Source organism: Palaemon carinicauda, chromosome 37, assembly GCF_036898095.1.
Source record: "Palaemon carinicauda isolate YSFRI2023 chromosome 37, ASM3689809v2, whole genome shotgun sequence".
Classification (NCBI taxonomy): domain Eukaryota; kingdom Metazoa; phylum Arthropoda; class Malacostraca; order Decapoda; family Palaemonidae; genus Palaemon; species Palaemon carinicauda.
Genome location: NC_090761.1, coordinates 26,888,397 through 26,908,405, shown reverse-complemented (window position 1 = coordinate 26,908,405; position 20,009 = coordinate 26,888,397). Strand labels below are relative to the sequence as shown.

The 20,009-nt window shown below is 33.1% G+C and overlaps 1 protein-coding gene across 2 annotated transcripts in view; it reads left to right on the top strand.

Moving 5' to 3' along the window:
- The window catches only part of LOC137629044 (uncharacterized), a 28,890-nt gene continuing 8,881 nt past the window's right edge, over positions 1-20,009 (top strand). The window contains exon 1 of one of the 2 annotated variants that reach the window (XM_068360312.1): positions 1-148. Coding sequence is in view for 1 of the 2 variants with exons in the window: in XM_068360311.1 (XP_068216412.1) it covers positions 2,996-3,022 (27 nt within the window). In the remaining variant the exon portion in view is untranslated. Of the gene's footprint in view, positions 149-2,934; positions 3,023-20,009 lie in introns of those variants that run through there. The other variant, XM_068360311.1, reaches the window with a different exon arrangement.

Here is a 20,009-nt window from a genome sequence, read left to right as displayed (position 1 = left end):
GGAGCGATCAGTGGAACTTTGTTATTGGTGTTGAAGTCATCAACCAGTGGAGCTTTTTAAAAAGGTCTCTCGGGGGAGACTTTTAGCGAGGTTTATATTCTACCTTTTGCCTGTGCTTGTGAAGTGCTTTATCCATCTCTTCTTTTAGGTAAGATATATAAAATATACTTTTTTATAATAGACAGAATTTTTTTCTTATCTATTCGAAATGAAGGTTGTGAAAGCATGTGTTGATTTCATTCTGTTCTTGCGAGCGTATTCCACCTTTTGTCTGTGGTTGTGAAGTGCTTGCCTAACTTTTCTCTCAAGTGCGATATATAAAATATATTTTCTGAAGTGTGTTATGAAATATATTATATATTAAGGGGGGAGCTTTTTTTTCTTATTATCTATTCGAGATGAAGGATGAATATCTATTTCAATGTTGTTATTGCTATTAAAATATTTTACTTTTCCTTGTTTCCTTTCCTCGCTGGGCTATTTTCCCTGTTGGGCCACTGGGCTTGTAGCATTCTGCTTTTCCAACTAGAGTTGTAGCTTAGAAAGTGATAATAATAATGATAATAATAATAATAACAATAATAATAAAAATGATGATGATTATTATTATTATTATTATTATTATTATTATTATTATTATTATTATTATTATTAAGAAGCCACAAATAAAGGACCCTAAGATATTTAACAATGTTTAAATAGATATTTCATATATAAACAATGAAGAGTGTCTCATAACTGATAAGAATAATATCAAGATATATTTGTTTATTTCTTTAAGTTATACAAACTTCTTACTTTTAGTTTTCCATTTAATTCGAAAAGTTAAGAATTTAGAGATGTGGAGATTTATTTATGAATTTGAAATCTTTTAGAATAATAATGTCTCTGTTTTATGCTGTATTCGTACAGTCTCTGTTCCTGTAACATTTGTATCAGTTGAATAAATTGTTGTGGATCGTATGATTAAAATTTCATGTAGTGAAAATAAACTTCGGACGGATATTTATTTGTTAAATGTACTTACTTGATACTCTATATTGATCTGCTTTAGATTCTTTGTATATATTTATTGATATTCATGTTGTGATTTGTACATATATATGTATATATATATATATATATATATATATATATATATATATGTATATATATATAATATATATACGTATATATATATATATATATATATATATATATATATATACATACTTTATATATACGTACATATATATATATATATATATATATATATATATACTTTATATATACGTAAACATATATATAAATAAATGATATGTATACCTGTATATATGTATATATATATATATATATATATATATATATATATATATATATATATATATATATATATGTATATGTATATATATGTATACATATAAAATGTGCATAAATAAACACACACACACACACACATATATATATATATATATATATATATATATATATATATATATATATATATATATATGTATATACAGTATATATGCATATATATGTTTGTGTGTGTATGTGTGTGTAAACATCCACACACATAAATATACACACGCCCACAACGACAATGTAAGCTTTTATATATATTTTTACAGATTTCAACGTAATTCTTTCAGTAATTTAGAAACATATGTGTTACCTTTATTAACGTTATATTATTATTATTACTATTATTATTATTATTATTATTATTATTATTATTATTTAAAGGTTTTAAAGGCCACCGATGAATGGCAGAGGCAAGGGACAGTGACATTGCCCTATCAAGCAGGACAATGCAATAGATATACATATGATTAGCAGCCAAGCCCACTCTCCTTACAAGCTAGGACCAGGGAGGGCCAGGCAATGGCTGCTGATCCCTGAACAGGTAGATATATATAGGCTCCCCCAAACCCCACATCCTTACCTCACAAGGATGGTGGGGTTGCAGGGACCAAGGGAACTGACGAGTTTGAGCAGGGCTTGAACCCCAGTCTGGCGATCACCTGAGGTTGCAGCGACCAAAGGAACTAACGAGTTTGGGCGGGACTCGAACTCCAGTGTGACGATCACATGAGGTTGCAGCGACCAGAGGAACTAACGAGTTTGGGCGGGACTCGAACTCCAGTGTGACGATCACCTGAGGTTGCAGCGACCAAAGGAACTAACGAGTTTGGGCGGGAGTCGAACTCCAGTGTGACGATTACCCGAGGTTGCAGCAACCAGAGGAACTAATGAGTTTGGGTGGAACTCGAACCACAGTCTGACGATCACTAAGCAAGGACGTTTCTTATCATATTAGACTCTCCTTTGTGTTCCTCATTCAATGTGACATGTGTTACATAAGTCTATTGGTCTATTTCTTCTTCAAAATAAACGCTGTCTGACATATTTTCTGCGTCCGTCTATTTACCATATCGAATTTGACATCTATATCAATCCTTTTCATGTGTTTAAGGGGATGGTGCATTAAACTAATAAGACCAGGAACCAATTTTCATTATTTTCCTACTCTCTCTCTCTCTCTCTCTCTCTCTCTCTCTCTCTCTCTCTCTCTCTCTCTCTCTCTCTCTCTCTCTGTGCTGTGTGTGTGTGTGTGTATTGTGTGCGTGGAAGTATCTTATGACAGATGAAATTTGATTGAATATAATGAAATTTCTTATCGTTTCCCGGTGATTGTGTTAAAAAACCGACAAATAAGAAAAGCAGCTAATAATTTTTAAGCAGAAAAAGTTTTCAGTACAAAAACTGGTTTTGAAATATTCCATCTTGAAACACACACACACACACACACACACACACACACACACACACACACACACACACACACACACACATTCTCTCTGTTTATTTTCCCGTAACTTGTATCTTGAGGTTGGCAGTCCTGACAAAGCCACGCCCACTTAGGAGCTCAGAGACCTTCCCTTTCGTTGAAGACCGTTTACTCACCTCACCTTTGCTTTCAACAGTCGCTTTCGACTGCTGAAGAAAAACGAAAATGTGTTACAAGTTCAGACTGTGGCTGGTAAATAGTTTTCTCACTTTCACTGTGTTTGAACAGAGAATGTTTCTTATTTTTATCTTATCGGATCTGAGATCTGTTTTCCATGACAGTTTTGTCTAAAGCTACATGATTTTGTCTATAGGCTACATTACGACATGATGTAGTCCTACTAACATGCATTAAATGTAATATCTATTTATCTATTATTTTTATTTCATGCTTTTAACTGCCTATAACATTAATCAAAAACCGCTGAAATTTCTGTAAATAAATTAGGCCTATGGAGTATGAAGGAACCTTAGTTCGAATTTCGGGAAAAGATCTATTGCCCAGCCTTTTTTATATTACTGTTTTTACTGTATATATTTTGAGATTTACAATAATAATTATAAAAGACAAAATTATAGGCAGAAAAAATACAACTTATTTATATCTGATCGTAATGATTATATATAAAATATATTTTGCAATTATGGTGACTATAAGTAAGGTTCTAGCAACTATGGTTGCTGTCATCAATGGCTATTCTTGGAATTAACAAAATTATCAGATCTTTTGTTACTTGTAAGATTCTCGTATTTTAAAACTTTTCTATGGAATATTTTAATGCATAAATAAATTGTGTAACACATCGGTCTGAATACTATTCTCCCAACAAGTCTCTCTCTCTCTCTCTCTCTCTCTCTCTCTCTCTCTCTCTCTCTCTCTCTCTCTCCGAAATATCCTAATCAGAACAGAACTCTAGTTTTTATACAGTCGAAATAGATGCGGAGACAAGATAGGCCTACTCAAGGAGAGAGAGAGAGAGAGAGAGAGAGAGAGAGAGAGAGAGAGAGAGAGAGAGAGAGAGAGAGAGAGAGGCGGGTTGATGGATATTGGGGAAGCACTTGTTGAAAGAATAGTATTTAGACCGATGTTCAATACTATTTTATCATTGTAAATAATTTTCTAACGCGGTATTTTTATATATGAAAATCGTATTCGTCTGTTTGTCCTTCATTATCAATCACTATCAAGGCCGTGCCAGAGTGGTTAGAATTTGTAGAATTAGACAAATAAATGAGGAAAAATACAGCTATAGGCCTACTAATAAAATATGCTGGCTATTATAAATGCATTAAATTTCCATTTGATTTCATATATCAATATTGTCACATTATAGATAAAACCATATTAGTAATTGTATAAGAAATATCTGAAAAAAAAACGAGAAATTTCACACTAAAACTCTTCTTCATGGAAGCTCTGTTCAAGACCAGGTCTATCAGACTATATGTTACCCGAGTACAAGGGTAACAACTAACCTTAGTGGCTTTATAAAACTGAAGATTGGGTAAAAAATTATAGTTTTTATGTCCTTTTTTTACTGTGAAATTTAAACAGGACAAGAGAGGAAGACGTATAGTGCAATTAAACAGGACTAAGATAGAGGAAGCACTAACTGGAAAAATCAAGTTTATCATCAAGTTGTACCAAAAGATAGGAACAACTTAATGAAAAAGAAGTAATATATATTCTAAAGAAATATAAAGATATTGAAATATTTTTTTTAAATTTTAGTACTTACTATTGTTATATAAAGTTCAACTAATTAATCCGTAGTCAGGGTCGATAGACGAACGTAAGATTTCTGGTCAGTTACATTGTAGGAAGTCATTGAATAGGTCCCTCCTCTATATGCAATTTTCCTATTCTTTATATTATTAGTTTATTAAAGCTTTGTATTTTTTATTTTTAATACAAAACGTAAGAAAAAAGGATAAAAACGAAGCCTTATAATGTTAGCCTTAGAGTAAAAAACAAATTCCTCTCTCTCTCTCTCTCTCTCTCTCTCTCTCTCTCTCTCTCTCTCTCTCTCTCTGCTTGTATACCCGTGCGTAGGTAAGGGTAGAAGAGACTCTTCAGTTATGATAAGCAGCTTTTGTAAAAGAACACCTAAAGTCAAACCTTTCTTCTCTAGTCTTGGGTAGTGCCATGGCCTCTTTACCATAGTTGTCCACTGTCTTGGGATAGAGTTCTCTTGCTTGAGGGTACATTGAGGCACACTATTGTATTTCATTTCTCTTTCTCTTTTTTTTAAGTTTTTATAGATTATATATGAAAGATTTATTTTAATGTTATTGTTCTTAAAACATTTTGTTTTAATTGTCCATGATTTCTCTTGTGGTTCATTTATTTCCTTATTTCCTTACCTCACTGGGCTATTCTTTTTCACTGTTGGGGCACTTGGGCAACTAATTCCATTGATTGGGTTGACAGTATAGTGACTTATCGTTTACTTTTTTATTAATATATAAAAATCTTTGTGTTCAATTCACTGGAAAGCACTCTTTATTGAACAGTCATTGTGTACTGTAATTAACAGTTTGTCATTCCCATGATATTTCACTGATAATGGACCCCAGTTGGTAGCAAGGCAGTTCAAGGGTTTTTACAAATCTTTATATACTATATATATATATATATATATATATATATATATATATATATATATATATATATATATATATATATATATATATATATGTGTGTGTGTGTGTGTGTGTGTGTGTGTGTGTGATAATTTTGTATTTAGACGTGTTTTTTATATTCCTATAGGCTATGTATTATACTCCTCCTAATATCTGAAGCCTCTCTACCTCGGGATCAGATCCAAGGGGGAATCAACTCCGAAAATAGCTTCGGGTCATCCGGGGAATCGAACCTGGGCCCAAAAAACTGAAATCCCATTGACTTAGCAACTCAGCCACAAAGAGCTGCTAAATCAGTGGAACCTCTGTTTCTTGGGCCCTGGGTTCGATTCCCCGGCCTTCCAGAAGCTATTATCTTTGAGTTGTTCCCCCTTGGGTCTTTGATACCGAGGCAAAGAGAATCCAGGTGTTAGGAGTATAATATATGTCTTATAGGAATATATATATACAGTATATATATATATGTATATATATATATATATATATATATATATATATATATATATATATATATATTCTTGGTGGTCGCTGTTTTTAATCAGCCCTCTCCATCTTCCTCTGTCCTGTACTCTTTCCGTCATGGCATTTAATAATTCATCTTTCCACCTAAACTTCTGCCCTCCACTTCCATGTTCATAACCTTTATACATACATGTTTGTGTGTGTGCGTGTGTGTGTATTTAAATTGCAAAGGAAGCTTAATGGCGATACATTGCATAGGCCTACAAATTTTCACCAATTTCCAAAATAAATGAGTTTTGTGAATTTACGCATAGGCCTACTTGTCGAATATGTAAGAAATTCTCAGCTTGAAAACTACCTGAGGCTTCAGATTCCATGAACTCATATTAAAAAGACTACTTAAAAACGACCTCTACACTACGCCAAGGACAAAAGGCTAACGATTAACAAACTTGTAATACCTTTTTTTTGCTTCCGTCATCCTTGATGCTATCCTGTGCCTCCCCAGGTGGGTTATCGTTTCCCTATGGTTAAGACCCGATTTTTTCTTTACTCAAATCCTACTCTCCTTTTTTCGCTTGTCACCCAGAAAAAAATAGTCACGCAATGTGCGTCACTTTGAGAACAGAGGTACCCTCTTTTCTTGCCTAAATTGGCAATATTTATACATAACATAAGCTCAAAATTTATGAGAAATAAAATTTATTTTTAGCTTTCGAAGCGACCATCTCACTTCCTCTTCGGAAAACAAATGTTCAGGAAACATACATTTGTCTTCGAAAGTTCGGAATAAATTTGATTTTTCATAGTGTGGGTTTATTTTATTTATCCTACATACACGGGAAATTGTGTATTTTAGTGTAATAATTATACATTTAGGTAAAAGTTGCTAAAAATGCATAAGTTTGAAATTACTGCCAGATCTTTGCTCTAACATGGTATTTACCAAACGAAAAAAATACGTATTTCTTCCTTTACCTTTTTTTTGGGGGGGTGGGAGGGGTGGGGGGCGATGAGATGAAGTTTTCTGATCCATACTTAGCTTTTTTATGATCCAACATAAGATTATGTGATAACAATCTGATCTACACGGAACTGCTTGGGAAAAAAACAGAGTAATGTCGTACATTAAAAAAAAAAGGCTTTTTTTTTTTCTTCTTCTTTTTTTTTTTTTTTTTTTTTGCTTGCTACATGTCCCAAAGCCTTGGGGTTACCACATATAAAAAAACCTGTCTCTAATTGTATGCTATGTCGAAATATAAGATATAAATTGATAAACATTTGATGGCCCTCCGAAAAAAAAAGATTTAAAAAAGCAGATGATTCCATTAAACTTCCATTATTCAAGAAATAAGCTTGATTTTGATTAGGTTATTATTATTATTATTATTATTATTATTATTATTATTATTATTATTATTACCAGCCAAACTACAACCCTAGTTGGAAAAGAAAGATGCTATAAGTCCAAGGGCTCCAACAAGGAAAAATAGCCCAGTGAGGAAATCAAACAAGGAAATAAATAAACTACGATAGACGTAATAATATTCAAAATAAAATATTATAAAATCATTAACAATATCAAACTAGATCTACTATATATAGATTATATCATCTGTACCATGGCCTTCCACCGTCTTGGGTTAGAGTTCTCTTGCTTGGGGGTACACTGGGGCATGCTGTTCTATCTTATTTCTCTTCTTGCTTTTTGGGAAGTTTTTATAGTTTATATATGAAAGATTTATTCTAATGTTACTGTTCTTAAAATGTTTTATTTTAATTGTTTATTACTTCTCTTGTAATTTATTTATTTCCTTGTTTCCTCTCCTCACTGGGCTATATTTCCCTGTTGAAGTTCGTGGGCTTATAGCATCCTGCTTTTCCAACTAGGGTTGTAGCTTAGCTAGTAATAATGATAATGATAACTAGAAAAGCACTCTGAGAGTGCAGACCTCCGCCACGGCAGCTTGCCTTTCCCAGTCAATTTAGACTGTAGGCGTATTTGAAGTCTGTGCGACAAGCATGTGCGAACTTTGGGTTAAAGTAATGGTTAATTCGGTCGACCTTTTGCTCGACCTTGACCTTTGACCTAGGACTTTCAAAATTAATGAATTTCACGTCTCAATATAACAATTAATCCTTGAAAGTCTCACTACTTCATAAGTGAAATTGTGGCCAGGAAGTTTTTCACAGACAAACAAACGGACAAACAGGAGCGAAAACATAACCTCCTGCCAACTTCGTTGGCTGAGGTGAAAAGAAAAGAAACATCAGCACTGTTATAAAAAAGCCGATGGAGTCAAAACAAATATTGTAGAGATGGACGAAATATATTGGATATATTGGAAATTTGGAATATATTGATGACAGAATCGAATAACTAGACTTAAATGGCAATGGAGAGGGACAAAGTATAAAGAGATAGAGGCAATTTCAAAACAAATGAAAAGCGGCGAAGTAACAGGTGATGATGAAATAGCAGCTGAGGTGTTGGTAGTTCGAGGAGAGTACAACGTTGGTATATTAATGGAAATAGTGGAGGGAATGATATATGAAGACGGAGGGCCAGAAACGCAGATGTATAAACTAACATTTATCACAATGCCATAAATGCCATGAACACTTGAGTGCAAGAAACCATCAGCATTATGAGTCATATCACAAAAAAATAATATTAAGAATTGTCTTCAATAAAATAAAAAACTAGAGGGGCACTCAGTAGAGCGCAGATCTCCGCCACGGCAGCTTATTTCGGTAGACCTTCTGCTCGACCTTGACCTTTGACTAAGACTTTCAAAACTGAATCACTTCCAAGTCTCAACGTAAAAATTTATTTCTTAAATTTTCACTACTCTGAATAAAATTGTGACCACCACAGCAACTTATTTCTCGATCCTGACCTTGACCTTTGACCTAGGACTTTAAAATTAGATTACTCCCACATCTCAACATAGGGATTAATCCCTGAAAGTTTCACTACGCTGAGTAAAATTTTAACCTCCACAGCAACTTATTTCTCGATCTTGACCTTGACCTTTGACCTAAGACTTTCAAAATAGAATCGCTTCCACGTTTCAGCATAACAATTAATCCTTGAAAGTCTCACTGCTTATGAGTAAAATTGTGGCCATGAAGTTGTTCACACACAAACAAACAGACAAACGAAAGTAAATACATAGCCTCCTCCCAACTTCGTTGGCGGAGGTAATAAGATACTCCCAGAGATTACTGAGGGGATTAAACCATGGTCTTACACATCAGAAAAAATGAGGTAAAGAAAAAGCTTTATGCACATTAAGAATTGGCGACCAAACTTAATTATTACAAAAGTTCTTCATGAGTGGAAAAACATCAACTTTCTTTTCTTTTTTCTTTTTTTCGCAGTTTTTTGCGCTATGTTCATCCTGTTTACTTTCTGTTTTATTTCAGTTTCAACATTTGTTTTCATGCATGCAAGTGTTTTTGCTACGTTTCTCAACATGTCTCATTATTTTGCAAGATGCCTGTAGCCAGTTAGCATGTTTTATCGTTCTTAAAGCACACCCTTGCTATTGAAAAAAATAATTCTTTTCAGATTTAGAATAAATTTTTTGTGGAGAACTGATTTTGAATCAGCAGTGGGCACAAACATCTCAATCTTTAGATTAGATAATCTTACTTAACTGTTGTAGGTATTAGGTTGGCCAGGGCACCAGCCACCCGTTGAGATACTACTGCTAGTGAGTTATGGGGTCCTTTGACTGGACAGACAGCACTAGATTGGATTTTTCTCTCTGGTTACGGTTAATTTTCCCTTTACCTACACGTACAGCGAATATTCTGGCCTATTCTTGACAGATTCTCCTATGTCCTCATACATCTGACAACACTGAGATTACCAAACAATTCTTCTTCACCCAAGGGGTTAACTACTGCAACGTAATTGTTCAGTGGCTACTTTCTTCTTGGTAAGGGTAGAAGAGACTCTTAAGCTATGGTAAGCAACTCTTCTAGGAGAAGGACACTCCAAAATCAAACCATTGTTCTTTTTATCTTGAGTAGTGCCAGAGCCTCTGTACCATGGTCTTCCACTGTCTTGGGTTAGAGTTCTCTTGTTTGAAGGTACACTCAGGCACACTATTGTATCTAATTTCGCTCCCTGTTGTTTTGTTAGAGTTTTTATAGTTTATATAGGAAATTGCCCCAGAAAAGAAACTGCCTCAGAGAAGAAACTGTCTCAGAAAAGAAACTGTCTCAAAGAAACTGACTCAGAAGAGAAACTGTCTCAAAAAGCTGACTCAGAGAAGAAACTGTCTTAGAGAAGAAACTGTCTCGAGAAGAAACTGCCACAGAGAAGAAACTGTCTTAGAAAAGAAACTGTCTCCTAGTGAACAGTCTGCCATTTATGTAATGTTTTGAAAGCCATTACACAGTAAAGTTTTTCACCCCAGAAGACCCCCTTGGGCATTTAAAACCATAAAAAAGCCATCTAAATGCGAAGGTCTGGTTTCTCAGAACCACGACCTCTGAAATATGTAATTTCTGCTAAAAGATGAAGTCAGCCAATAATCCCAACTGTTAAATAAGAGAGAATAACTCGTGACCTTTTGGTAATCAGAATATCCATAACACTTACTGACCTGGAAAGTGTTATAATAGTTTGTGTACTCAAGGCTAGTCACGAAAGTTGCGCATGACTCGCGTGTTTTGTCTTCGCGTTACGTCAACATTGCGCATGAATTCTGTCTTTGTTTATATTGTGTGTGAACCCTAATGCGTCTCTATTACATTTAAAGATAATATCCTATTAATTTATGATATATCTATCTATCTATCTATCTATCTATATCTATCTATCTATCTATATATATATATATACAGTATATATATATATATATATATATATATATATATATATATATATATATATATTAGCATTATGCATGTAATTCTCGTTTTTGTCAACATTTTCCAATAGTTTAATTGTTTGTTCCCAACTTTAAGAAACACACATAAACGCGCGCGCGCACACACACACGCACACATACACACACACACACATATATATATATGTATATATATATATATATATATATATATATATATGTTGTCCAAAAAACTTGAAGTTCACGTTCTACAGGCTGCTAGCATTGGGAATTCTGCGTTCTACACTGACTTAGAGCACATATTAACCAGCCACATACAAAAACTATGTTTTATCAGCTACATGTTCCTTTTCATAATTATAAGTATTTTAAAAATCTTATATTTGCAATTTGTCATATTACTCTATGATAGATATTCAACCAACTTTTTCATGTTCAAATCATCCTACAATAGTGCAAAGTTCCTAAGTTAATTTAGGTAAGCTGATGATAATTTAATTATTAAGGATACTGCTTCCTAGATATTCTAACATTCAAATATCTCATCCTAAAGGAATTCGGATCTACGAAGACGTAAAGCCTTTAAAAACTAATAAATAAATGAACATTTCGATTTTGTTGTGATTGGAATAAGAAATATCCCTTGGTGGGTTTCTGAAGGCAGAGAGATGACCTTGATGTTCTAACCGCTTGCCTCTTTTGCTATTTCCTTCTCATATTTATTCTCATTACAGATTCATCTTTGGGTCATACCCAACATATCAACCAAGTTTGGTCAAAATAGGTACAGTAGTTTTTGTGTAAAGTTACTCACAAACAAATGAATAAACTGACAAACACAAAAGGCATAGTTGTTTCTTACTGTTTCTATTCTATAATTATTTATTCTCTCTCTCTCTCTCTCTCTCTCTCTCTCTCTCTCTCTCTCTCCAAGTCGTGTATCTCATTTAGGTGACTCGGTAAAATCGGTAGTAAAAGTCTTCAATAATTACACTTTTTTTTTCTTTTTTACTATTTCGTAACATCATCCGCTGGCAAAGCACTTAGCTGACTTACTTGCAAATTGACATGACCTTCCACTCCCGTTTATTTATAGCTTTTTTTATGACAGTCTATACCCGTAAATTTTATTATCTCATCAATCCATTGTCTTCTCTTCCTTCCCCTGCTTCGTTGCAATCTCTATGAACCCATTCTGTTATTCTTGATGTCCATCTATTGTCTTTCATTCTCATTATATGTCCTGCCCATGTCCATTTCTTTTTCTTACATGTTGTTAGAATATTCTCTAGTTTGTTCTTGTTTCCATGTTGCTATATTTTTTACGGTATTTTTTTTTTGCCTTTGGAACCCTTGGGCTTATAGCATCTTACTTTTCCAAATAGGGTTATAGTCTAGGTTGTAATAATAATAATAATAGTAATAATAATAATAATAATATTAATAATAATAATAATAATAATAATAATAATAATAATAATAATAGTGATAATATGTTAGTATGAATATATACATAATAATAGATATGTATATATATACTGTATATATACATTATTATTATTATTATTATTATTATTATTATCATTAGATAAGCTACAACCCTAGTTGGAAAAGCAAGATGCTATAAGCCCAAGGGATCCCACAGGGAAAAATAGCCGAGTGAGGAAAGGGAATATGGAAATAAAATAAAGTGATTGATGAATGGAGAAGTATTGATTTCAAAGCTGAAGATAGAGACGACTGACGAAATCTAACCGAGACCCTTTGCGTCAATAGGCGTAGGAGGAGATGATGATGATGATAACATATGTTTATACTAATGTATGTAAATATATTATATATAGTATATGTATAGTGTATATAATGAGGATTCAATTACCTTACTTACTTGTTACTTGTTTTGGGTTTAAATCCAACCCTCCACTGAAGTCGAGTGAACTACTTCTCGGGCGGGTCCATATCAATCATCTAACGAAACATTTTCATTATAACTTATACAATTCTTTGATTGCAGTATCTTCCAAATCATATGATCTTGTGAAAAGTAATGTCTTTAGTTTCTTCTTAAATTCAATTGCTCCCTTTAGGTCCTTCATTTCAGTTGGCAGTTTATTATAATGTCTAGGCGCACAGTAGCTAAAAGCCCTTTCACGAAAAGGTTTCCGTAAATCAATGTCGAATATTTGATTGCAAAAAAACATCTGTTAAATTACGAAATGCACACAGATCTTCCCCATAGCTTCCTTCTTAAACAAAATAAAACATCTCTAAAGAGATCATTTCCTTTACGATAGAAATAAACAAAAGAGACGAGACATTTCTTCTCTCCAATCTTGGAAGCGACCTCGCTTGCATAATCTACGTTCGACCCTTCAAGGACTATTTTCGCCGTCTTAAATTTGCTGAACGGGACTGAAGACAAGAATCTTAATATTTAATTTACTCTTCATATGCATGCAGGTAGAGAGAGAGAGACACACACACACACACACACACACACACACACATATATATATATATATATATATATATATATATATATATATATATATATATATATATATATATATATCTATATATGATAAATTTTGCACATTTTTACGTGTTTTTCATATTCAAATAAGCCATATATATTTTGATATATTAATGTCTGGATTCTCTTAACGACCTCGGGATCAGAGCCCCAGGCGAAATCTCACAAAGACAAGAGCTTGGCTCCGGCCGGGAATCGAACCCTGGTCGGCAAGCTTATATAGACAGTGACTAACCCATTCGGCCACGAAGGAAGATAAAAGTCAATGACAATTCTACTATACTTATACCCGTCAAATTCAGGTATTTTGTACTTAGAATTGAAATCAACCCATCTTCACCATCGTAGCTAATTGGTAGTTTGTTACTTGGCATTCAGTTAATGATAAATTTTGCACATTTTTACGTGTTTTTCATATTCAAATAAGCCATATATATTTTGATATATTAATGTCTGGATTCTCTTAACGACCTCGGGATCAGAGCCCCAGGCGAAATCTCACAAAGACAAGAGCTTATTTGGATATCTATATCTATATATATATATATATATATATATATATATATATTGTATATATATATATATATATTGTATATATATATATATATATATTGTATATATATATATATATATATATATGTGTGTGTGTGTGTGTGTCTCTCTCTCTCTCTCTCTCTCTCTCTCTCTCTCCCTCTCTCTCTCTCTATATATATATATATATATTTATATATATATGTATGTATATATATATATATATATATATATATATATATATATATATATATATATATATTCAATCTCCCTGAACAAGGATGATGGATGGCACAAGAGAAAAATCCAAGACAGTCACTTCCTCATTCGTTCTTTTAAATCCTGTATCTTCGATAAACTCACAATGGAGTAAAAGTTTCACAATCGTCACTTTATGCAATCATTTCCATCCAATCTATTTCTTTCACCTTCCCTCTATTCTTCAATCTCTCCCAATCGTCTCAAATCCTCCTGATTTAACTACTCATATCTATCCTCATCTCTTCGCCTCATCCTTGCAAAAATATTTAATTTTTCCTTGTTTCCTTTCCTCACTGGGCTATGTTCACTGTTGGAGCCCCTGGGCTTATAGCATCCTGCTTTTCCAACTAATAATAATAATAATAATAATAATAATAATAATAATAATAATAATAATAATAACCTGTTCTAATGTGTGTGTACTAAGCAAACAATTATTCTCTACAACTTCTACCTTTAAAATATTTTTTGCATTCAACTTCCAAACTTCAAAATACAGGACTCAAGGATTCCTTCATAAACTTCAACTTTTCTTTTCTATGAATGTTATGTCATTTTCAATCTTTTCCTAAAAATTATTTTTTTTTACCTATCCTATCACCTTTCCTATGTTACATCTCTCTAGCTTTATCATTCTTTATAATCTCTCCTCCCAGAGTCTTATAAGATACAATCCTCTCTGTTTCTCATTTACTCTTACCTATACTCATTTTTTTAATGAGGCGCATTTCCACCGACTCGCAGCGGTGCCCTTTTAGCTCGGAAAAGTTTCCTGCTACTTGATTGGTTAGAATGATCTTGTCCAACCAATCAGCGATCAGGAAACGTTTCCGAGCTAAAGGGGCACCCCTGCCAGTCGGTGCAAATCTGCCTCACTAAAAAGAGTTGACTATAGATTCATAATTCCTTCTCCTTTGTATGAAAATCATCATTTACTTGGTTTTTGTTTTTATTCACTTTCAACTTCCTCTCCTAAAGATGCTTTTAAACCTGTGCAATCTGCAATATGCTAATATACTAATATACTTTTTTTCTATGTTTAGAGACCTCTCTCTTACTTTTCACTTTATTCAATCCAGAAAAATTATCTAAAATAAATTTTGGAACATGATATCATTATAAAAAACATTCACTGCCCATTCTAACAACTTTACTTCTTTCTTAAAAATCTCTGAAGGCTTTTAACATAAAATGTTTTTATAGGTTATTATTATTAATATTATTATTATTATTATTATTATTATTATTATTATTACTACTAGCCAAGCTACAACCCTAGTTAGAAAAGCAGGATGCTATAAGCCCAAGGGCTCCAACAGGGAAAAATAGCCCAGTGAGGAAAGGAAATAAGGAAATAAATAAACAACATGAGAAGTAATAATCAACTAAATGCAATACCTTTAGAACAGTAACACTATTAAAACAGATCTTTCATATATAAACTATAGAGGGAGACTTATGTCAGCCTGTTCAACATAAAAACATTTGCTGCAAGTTTGAACTTTTGAAGTTCTCGTTTAGTAATGACTTTCACTTTTGCAATCCAGCGACCACAGAAATCATTCGAGACCAGATCTTTAATCTTAAGGATTTATACTCATTGAAGTGGAAGGAAAAACTCACCTTAAATTAAAGTTATGTATTGAATTCTCTTACAATTTTACCTAGAGGATTTTTTATTTTTATAAAAGTGATCTTTTTTTTTTTTTTTTTTTTTTTTTTTTTTTTTTTTTTTTACGAGACAACTGTTTCTCTTTCTTGTGATGATAGTAAAAGTATTATTGTCGTTTTTTTTTTTTGTTCAAGTTTTTATAGTTTATATACGAAAGATCTGTTTTAATGTTGTTACTGTTCTTGGAATAATATATTTCAATTTTTCATTACTTCACTTGCGGTTTATTTATTTCCTGGTTTCCTTTCCTAACTGAGATATTTTTCCCTGTTGGAACCCTTGGGCTTATAGCATCTTGCTTTTCCGACTAGGGTTATAGCTTAGCTAATAATAATAATAATAATAATAATAATAATGATAATAATAATAATAATAATAATGTAGGCCGAACTGTACAGTCTTTGTAATTGTAAAGGTAACTATGTGCTGGAGAGGAATAAAAGAAGTAAATTCAGAGGCTTGTGAATGTTAGTATCCTAGATGTGTAAGGTAAGTCTCAGTGAAGGAGAGATTCCATAGGGGTCATTTTCAATTTGCATAAGGTTATATGTGACATATACTAGATAAATAATGACCATAGTTTGATTGTATTGAATCAATTATATGGCAAATTTTTAATTAATGATTTAAAATAGACAAAACAGGAGTAATAGAAGGATATATATATAATATATGTATACAGTATACATAATGTTTCTACATACACACACATATGTATATATATATGTGTGTGTAAATATATTTATACTAATGTATGTATACAGTATACATAATGTGTATGCAGTATACATACACACAAACACACACACACACACACATATATATATATATATATATATATGTGTGTGTGTGTGTGTGTGTGTTTGTGTGTGTGTTTGTGTGTGTGTGCGCGTGCGCGCGCACGCATCAAACGTTTGTTGAGAGAATCTACAACGTGGAAGCATTTTGACAATATACGCAACAGAGAATTCCTCGAGAATAATGAAATCTTTTGTTTATTACACTTACGGTATACAACAACATTTGAAATAGTGAGACACAGAGATACACAACGAAGTAGTACAAAGATTAGCGCGAGTGAAAGTGTTATGACGTCATTCGCTCACATCAAAAAGAAGATAAGAGTTTGTTGCAATGGAGGGAGAATGCGGAAGTGTGATAAAGGAGGGAGATAGGAAGATCGGAGAAGTGCTGCACATTTGCTGTGAAGGAAGCACTGGATGGGAAGGAAGCACGCGTCAAAGGCGGGATATTTTTGTTGTGGTTAATTATGATTCAGGAGACAAGGGGGTATATGGTAATTTGGAAATATTATGCTATATAGAACATATCATATTTATCTACACACACACACACACACACATATATATATATATATATATATATATATATATATATATATATATATATATATATATATATTATACATACATATATATATATATATATATATGTATATATGTGTATATGTATACATATATATATGTGTGTATATGTATATATATATATATATATATATACATATACATGTGTGTATATTTATATATATGTATATATATATATATATATATATATATATGTGTGTGTGTGTGTGTATACATATATATAAACTTCATATGCATACATATATATATATATATATATATATATATATATATATATATATATATATATATATACATATAAATATGTGTGAATAGATGATAGGTTGCTGATATCAAAGCAACCTTTAAATCCATTATTTAAGATCCTTACCATAAACATAAACATTCCCCCTTTTCCCATAAACACAAGACTCCATAAGAAACGAATAAACAAAGAGAAAAACATCTCGTAAAATCATGTTAACAGGAAAGGAATGCCACTGATATGCTAAGCGCAGAATGTGGAATGGATGATATGCCATTATCGGGTAAAAGGCTACGTGGAGGGGGGAGTGGCCGCCATCTTGGGAGGTGCGGTACTCTGGGTAGGATAAGCAGGAGGTCGCCATCTTGGGAGGTGTTATGCCCTGGGTAGGATGTGGGGGGATGTTTTGTATGGCCGTTGAATGTCAAGTGGTTCTATGTAACCTTAGCCTACAAGTGTTACAAAACTGAAACCAGTCGTCCCTTGGATTCCAGTCCTTGGAGGTTAATAGTGTGAGAGGCTTTCCTATTGTGATAGCCTTTGTTTGTTGTTTCAGAGGATTTTGAAGGAATCTCTGAAAAAAATGTATTACAACAACTATGATAATAACAATAATAATAATAATAATAATAATAATAATAATAATAATAATAATAATAATAATAATAATATCTACATTTTGAGATGATATCGACTTCAAGATTTTATAATTTGGGACAAAATAAAATGCCTTGATATAGATTTCGTTTAGACAAATTTACTGCATAAAATTTTATTTCAAATTAAAAAAAACTAGTTTCACATCTGAGAAAATCCTTTTCATGTAACTTTTTCATTTCTTAACAAAAAGTTTTTTTTTTTTATTTATTATTATTATTTTTTTTTTTTTTTTTTTTTTTTTTTTAGCAAAATACTATTTAAAGGTATTTTGATAAAGCAAGTTCATTTTGATTGGTTCCATCCTAGGAAATATTTTTCGTCTTTTGAGAACAAAGCTGTTATCACAATAATGTATAAAAATGTACTCAAGTATTTCCTCCATTGTTCTCTAGCCTTGGGTAGTGCCAAAGCCTCCGTACCATTGTCTTCCATTGTCTTTGGGTAGAGTTCTCTGGCTTGAGGGTACACTATGGCACACTATTCTATTTCCTCCCCTTGTTTTTCTTTTTGTATTTTTTTAACCTTTTTATATGTTAGATCTAATTTAATGTTGTTACTGTTCCTAAAATATTTTATCTTTTATTAACCATTACTTCTTCTGTTGTTTAACTACTTCCTTGTTTACTTTCCTCAATGGGCTATTTTCTCCCTGTTGGAGCTCTTGGGCTTATAGCATCCTGGTATTCCAAGTAGGGTTGTAGCTCATCTAGTAATAATAATAATAATAATAATAATCCTGTATTTTTCAATTCCTTATTTCCTTTCCTTGCTGGGCTATATTCCCGTGTTGGAGCCCTTGGGCTTATAGCATCCTACTTTTCCAACTACGGTTGTAGCTTAGCTAGTAATAATAATAATAATAATAATAATAATAATAACAGCGTCCCTTCAAGATGATATGGTCTATACTGCATATGCAAAACATCCCACATTTTGCATCTAAAGTGTTCTGCCTAAAGCCCAACTCCTAATTATCATGGGTCCCTTGCCATCTGGCCGCCAAGGAGTTTTCCCAAGGCCAGACAGTCAATGCATATCTATCTTGTTCCTCACTCCAGTAACTCGCGAGTTTTATTGGGATCAGTTTCCATTCCTACCGTAGGCCTAAAAAAAAGTAGTTCTAATGTGATGGCTGATGTGGTAACGTTCCTGACTGGTGATTGCCAGCCTGGGGTTCGAGTCCCGCTTAAACTAGCTAGTTCCTTTGGTCGCTGCAACCTCACCATCGTTGTGAGCTAAGGATGGGGCTTTGGGGGAAACTATAGGTCTATCTGCTGAGTCATCAGCAGCCATTGTCTGGTCCTCCTTGGTCCTAGCATGGGCGCTGATCATATGTATATGTGATCAGTCTCTAGGGCATTGTCCTGCTCGATAGGGCAATGTCACTGTCCCTTGCCTCTGCCATTCATATGCGACCATTAAACCATTAAACACATGTACAAACTCCAAGCCATTATATCCTATAAAGATACCAGCCATCCGTAGAGATACTACCACTAGAAAGTTATGCGTCTTTTGACTGGTCAGACAGTACTACATTGGATCCTTCTCTCTGGTTACGGTTCATTTTCCCTTTGCCTACACACGTATCGAATAATCTGGCCTATTCTTTACACAATCTCCTCTGCCCTCATACACCCGACAACAGTGAGATTACCAAATAATTCGTTTTCACCAAAATGGTTAACTACTGCAATGTAATTGTTCAGTGGCCACATTCCTCTTGGTAAGGGTAGAAGAGAATCTTTAGCTATGGTAAACAGCTCTTCTATGAGAAGGACATTCTCAAATTAAACCATTGTTCTCTAGTCTTGGGTAGTGACATAGCCTTCCACACTCTTTTGGGTTAGAGATCTCTTGCTTAAAAGTGCATTCGGGCACACTATTCAATCTTATTTCTCTTCCTCTTGTTTTGCCACCGTTT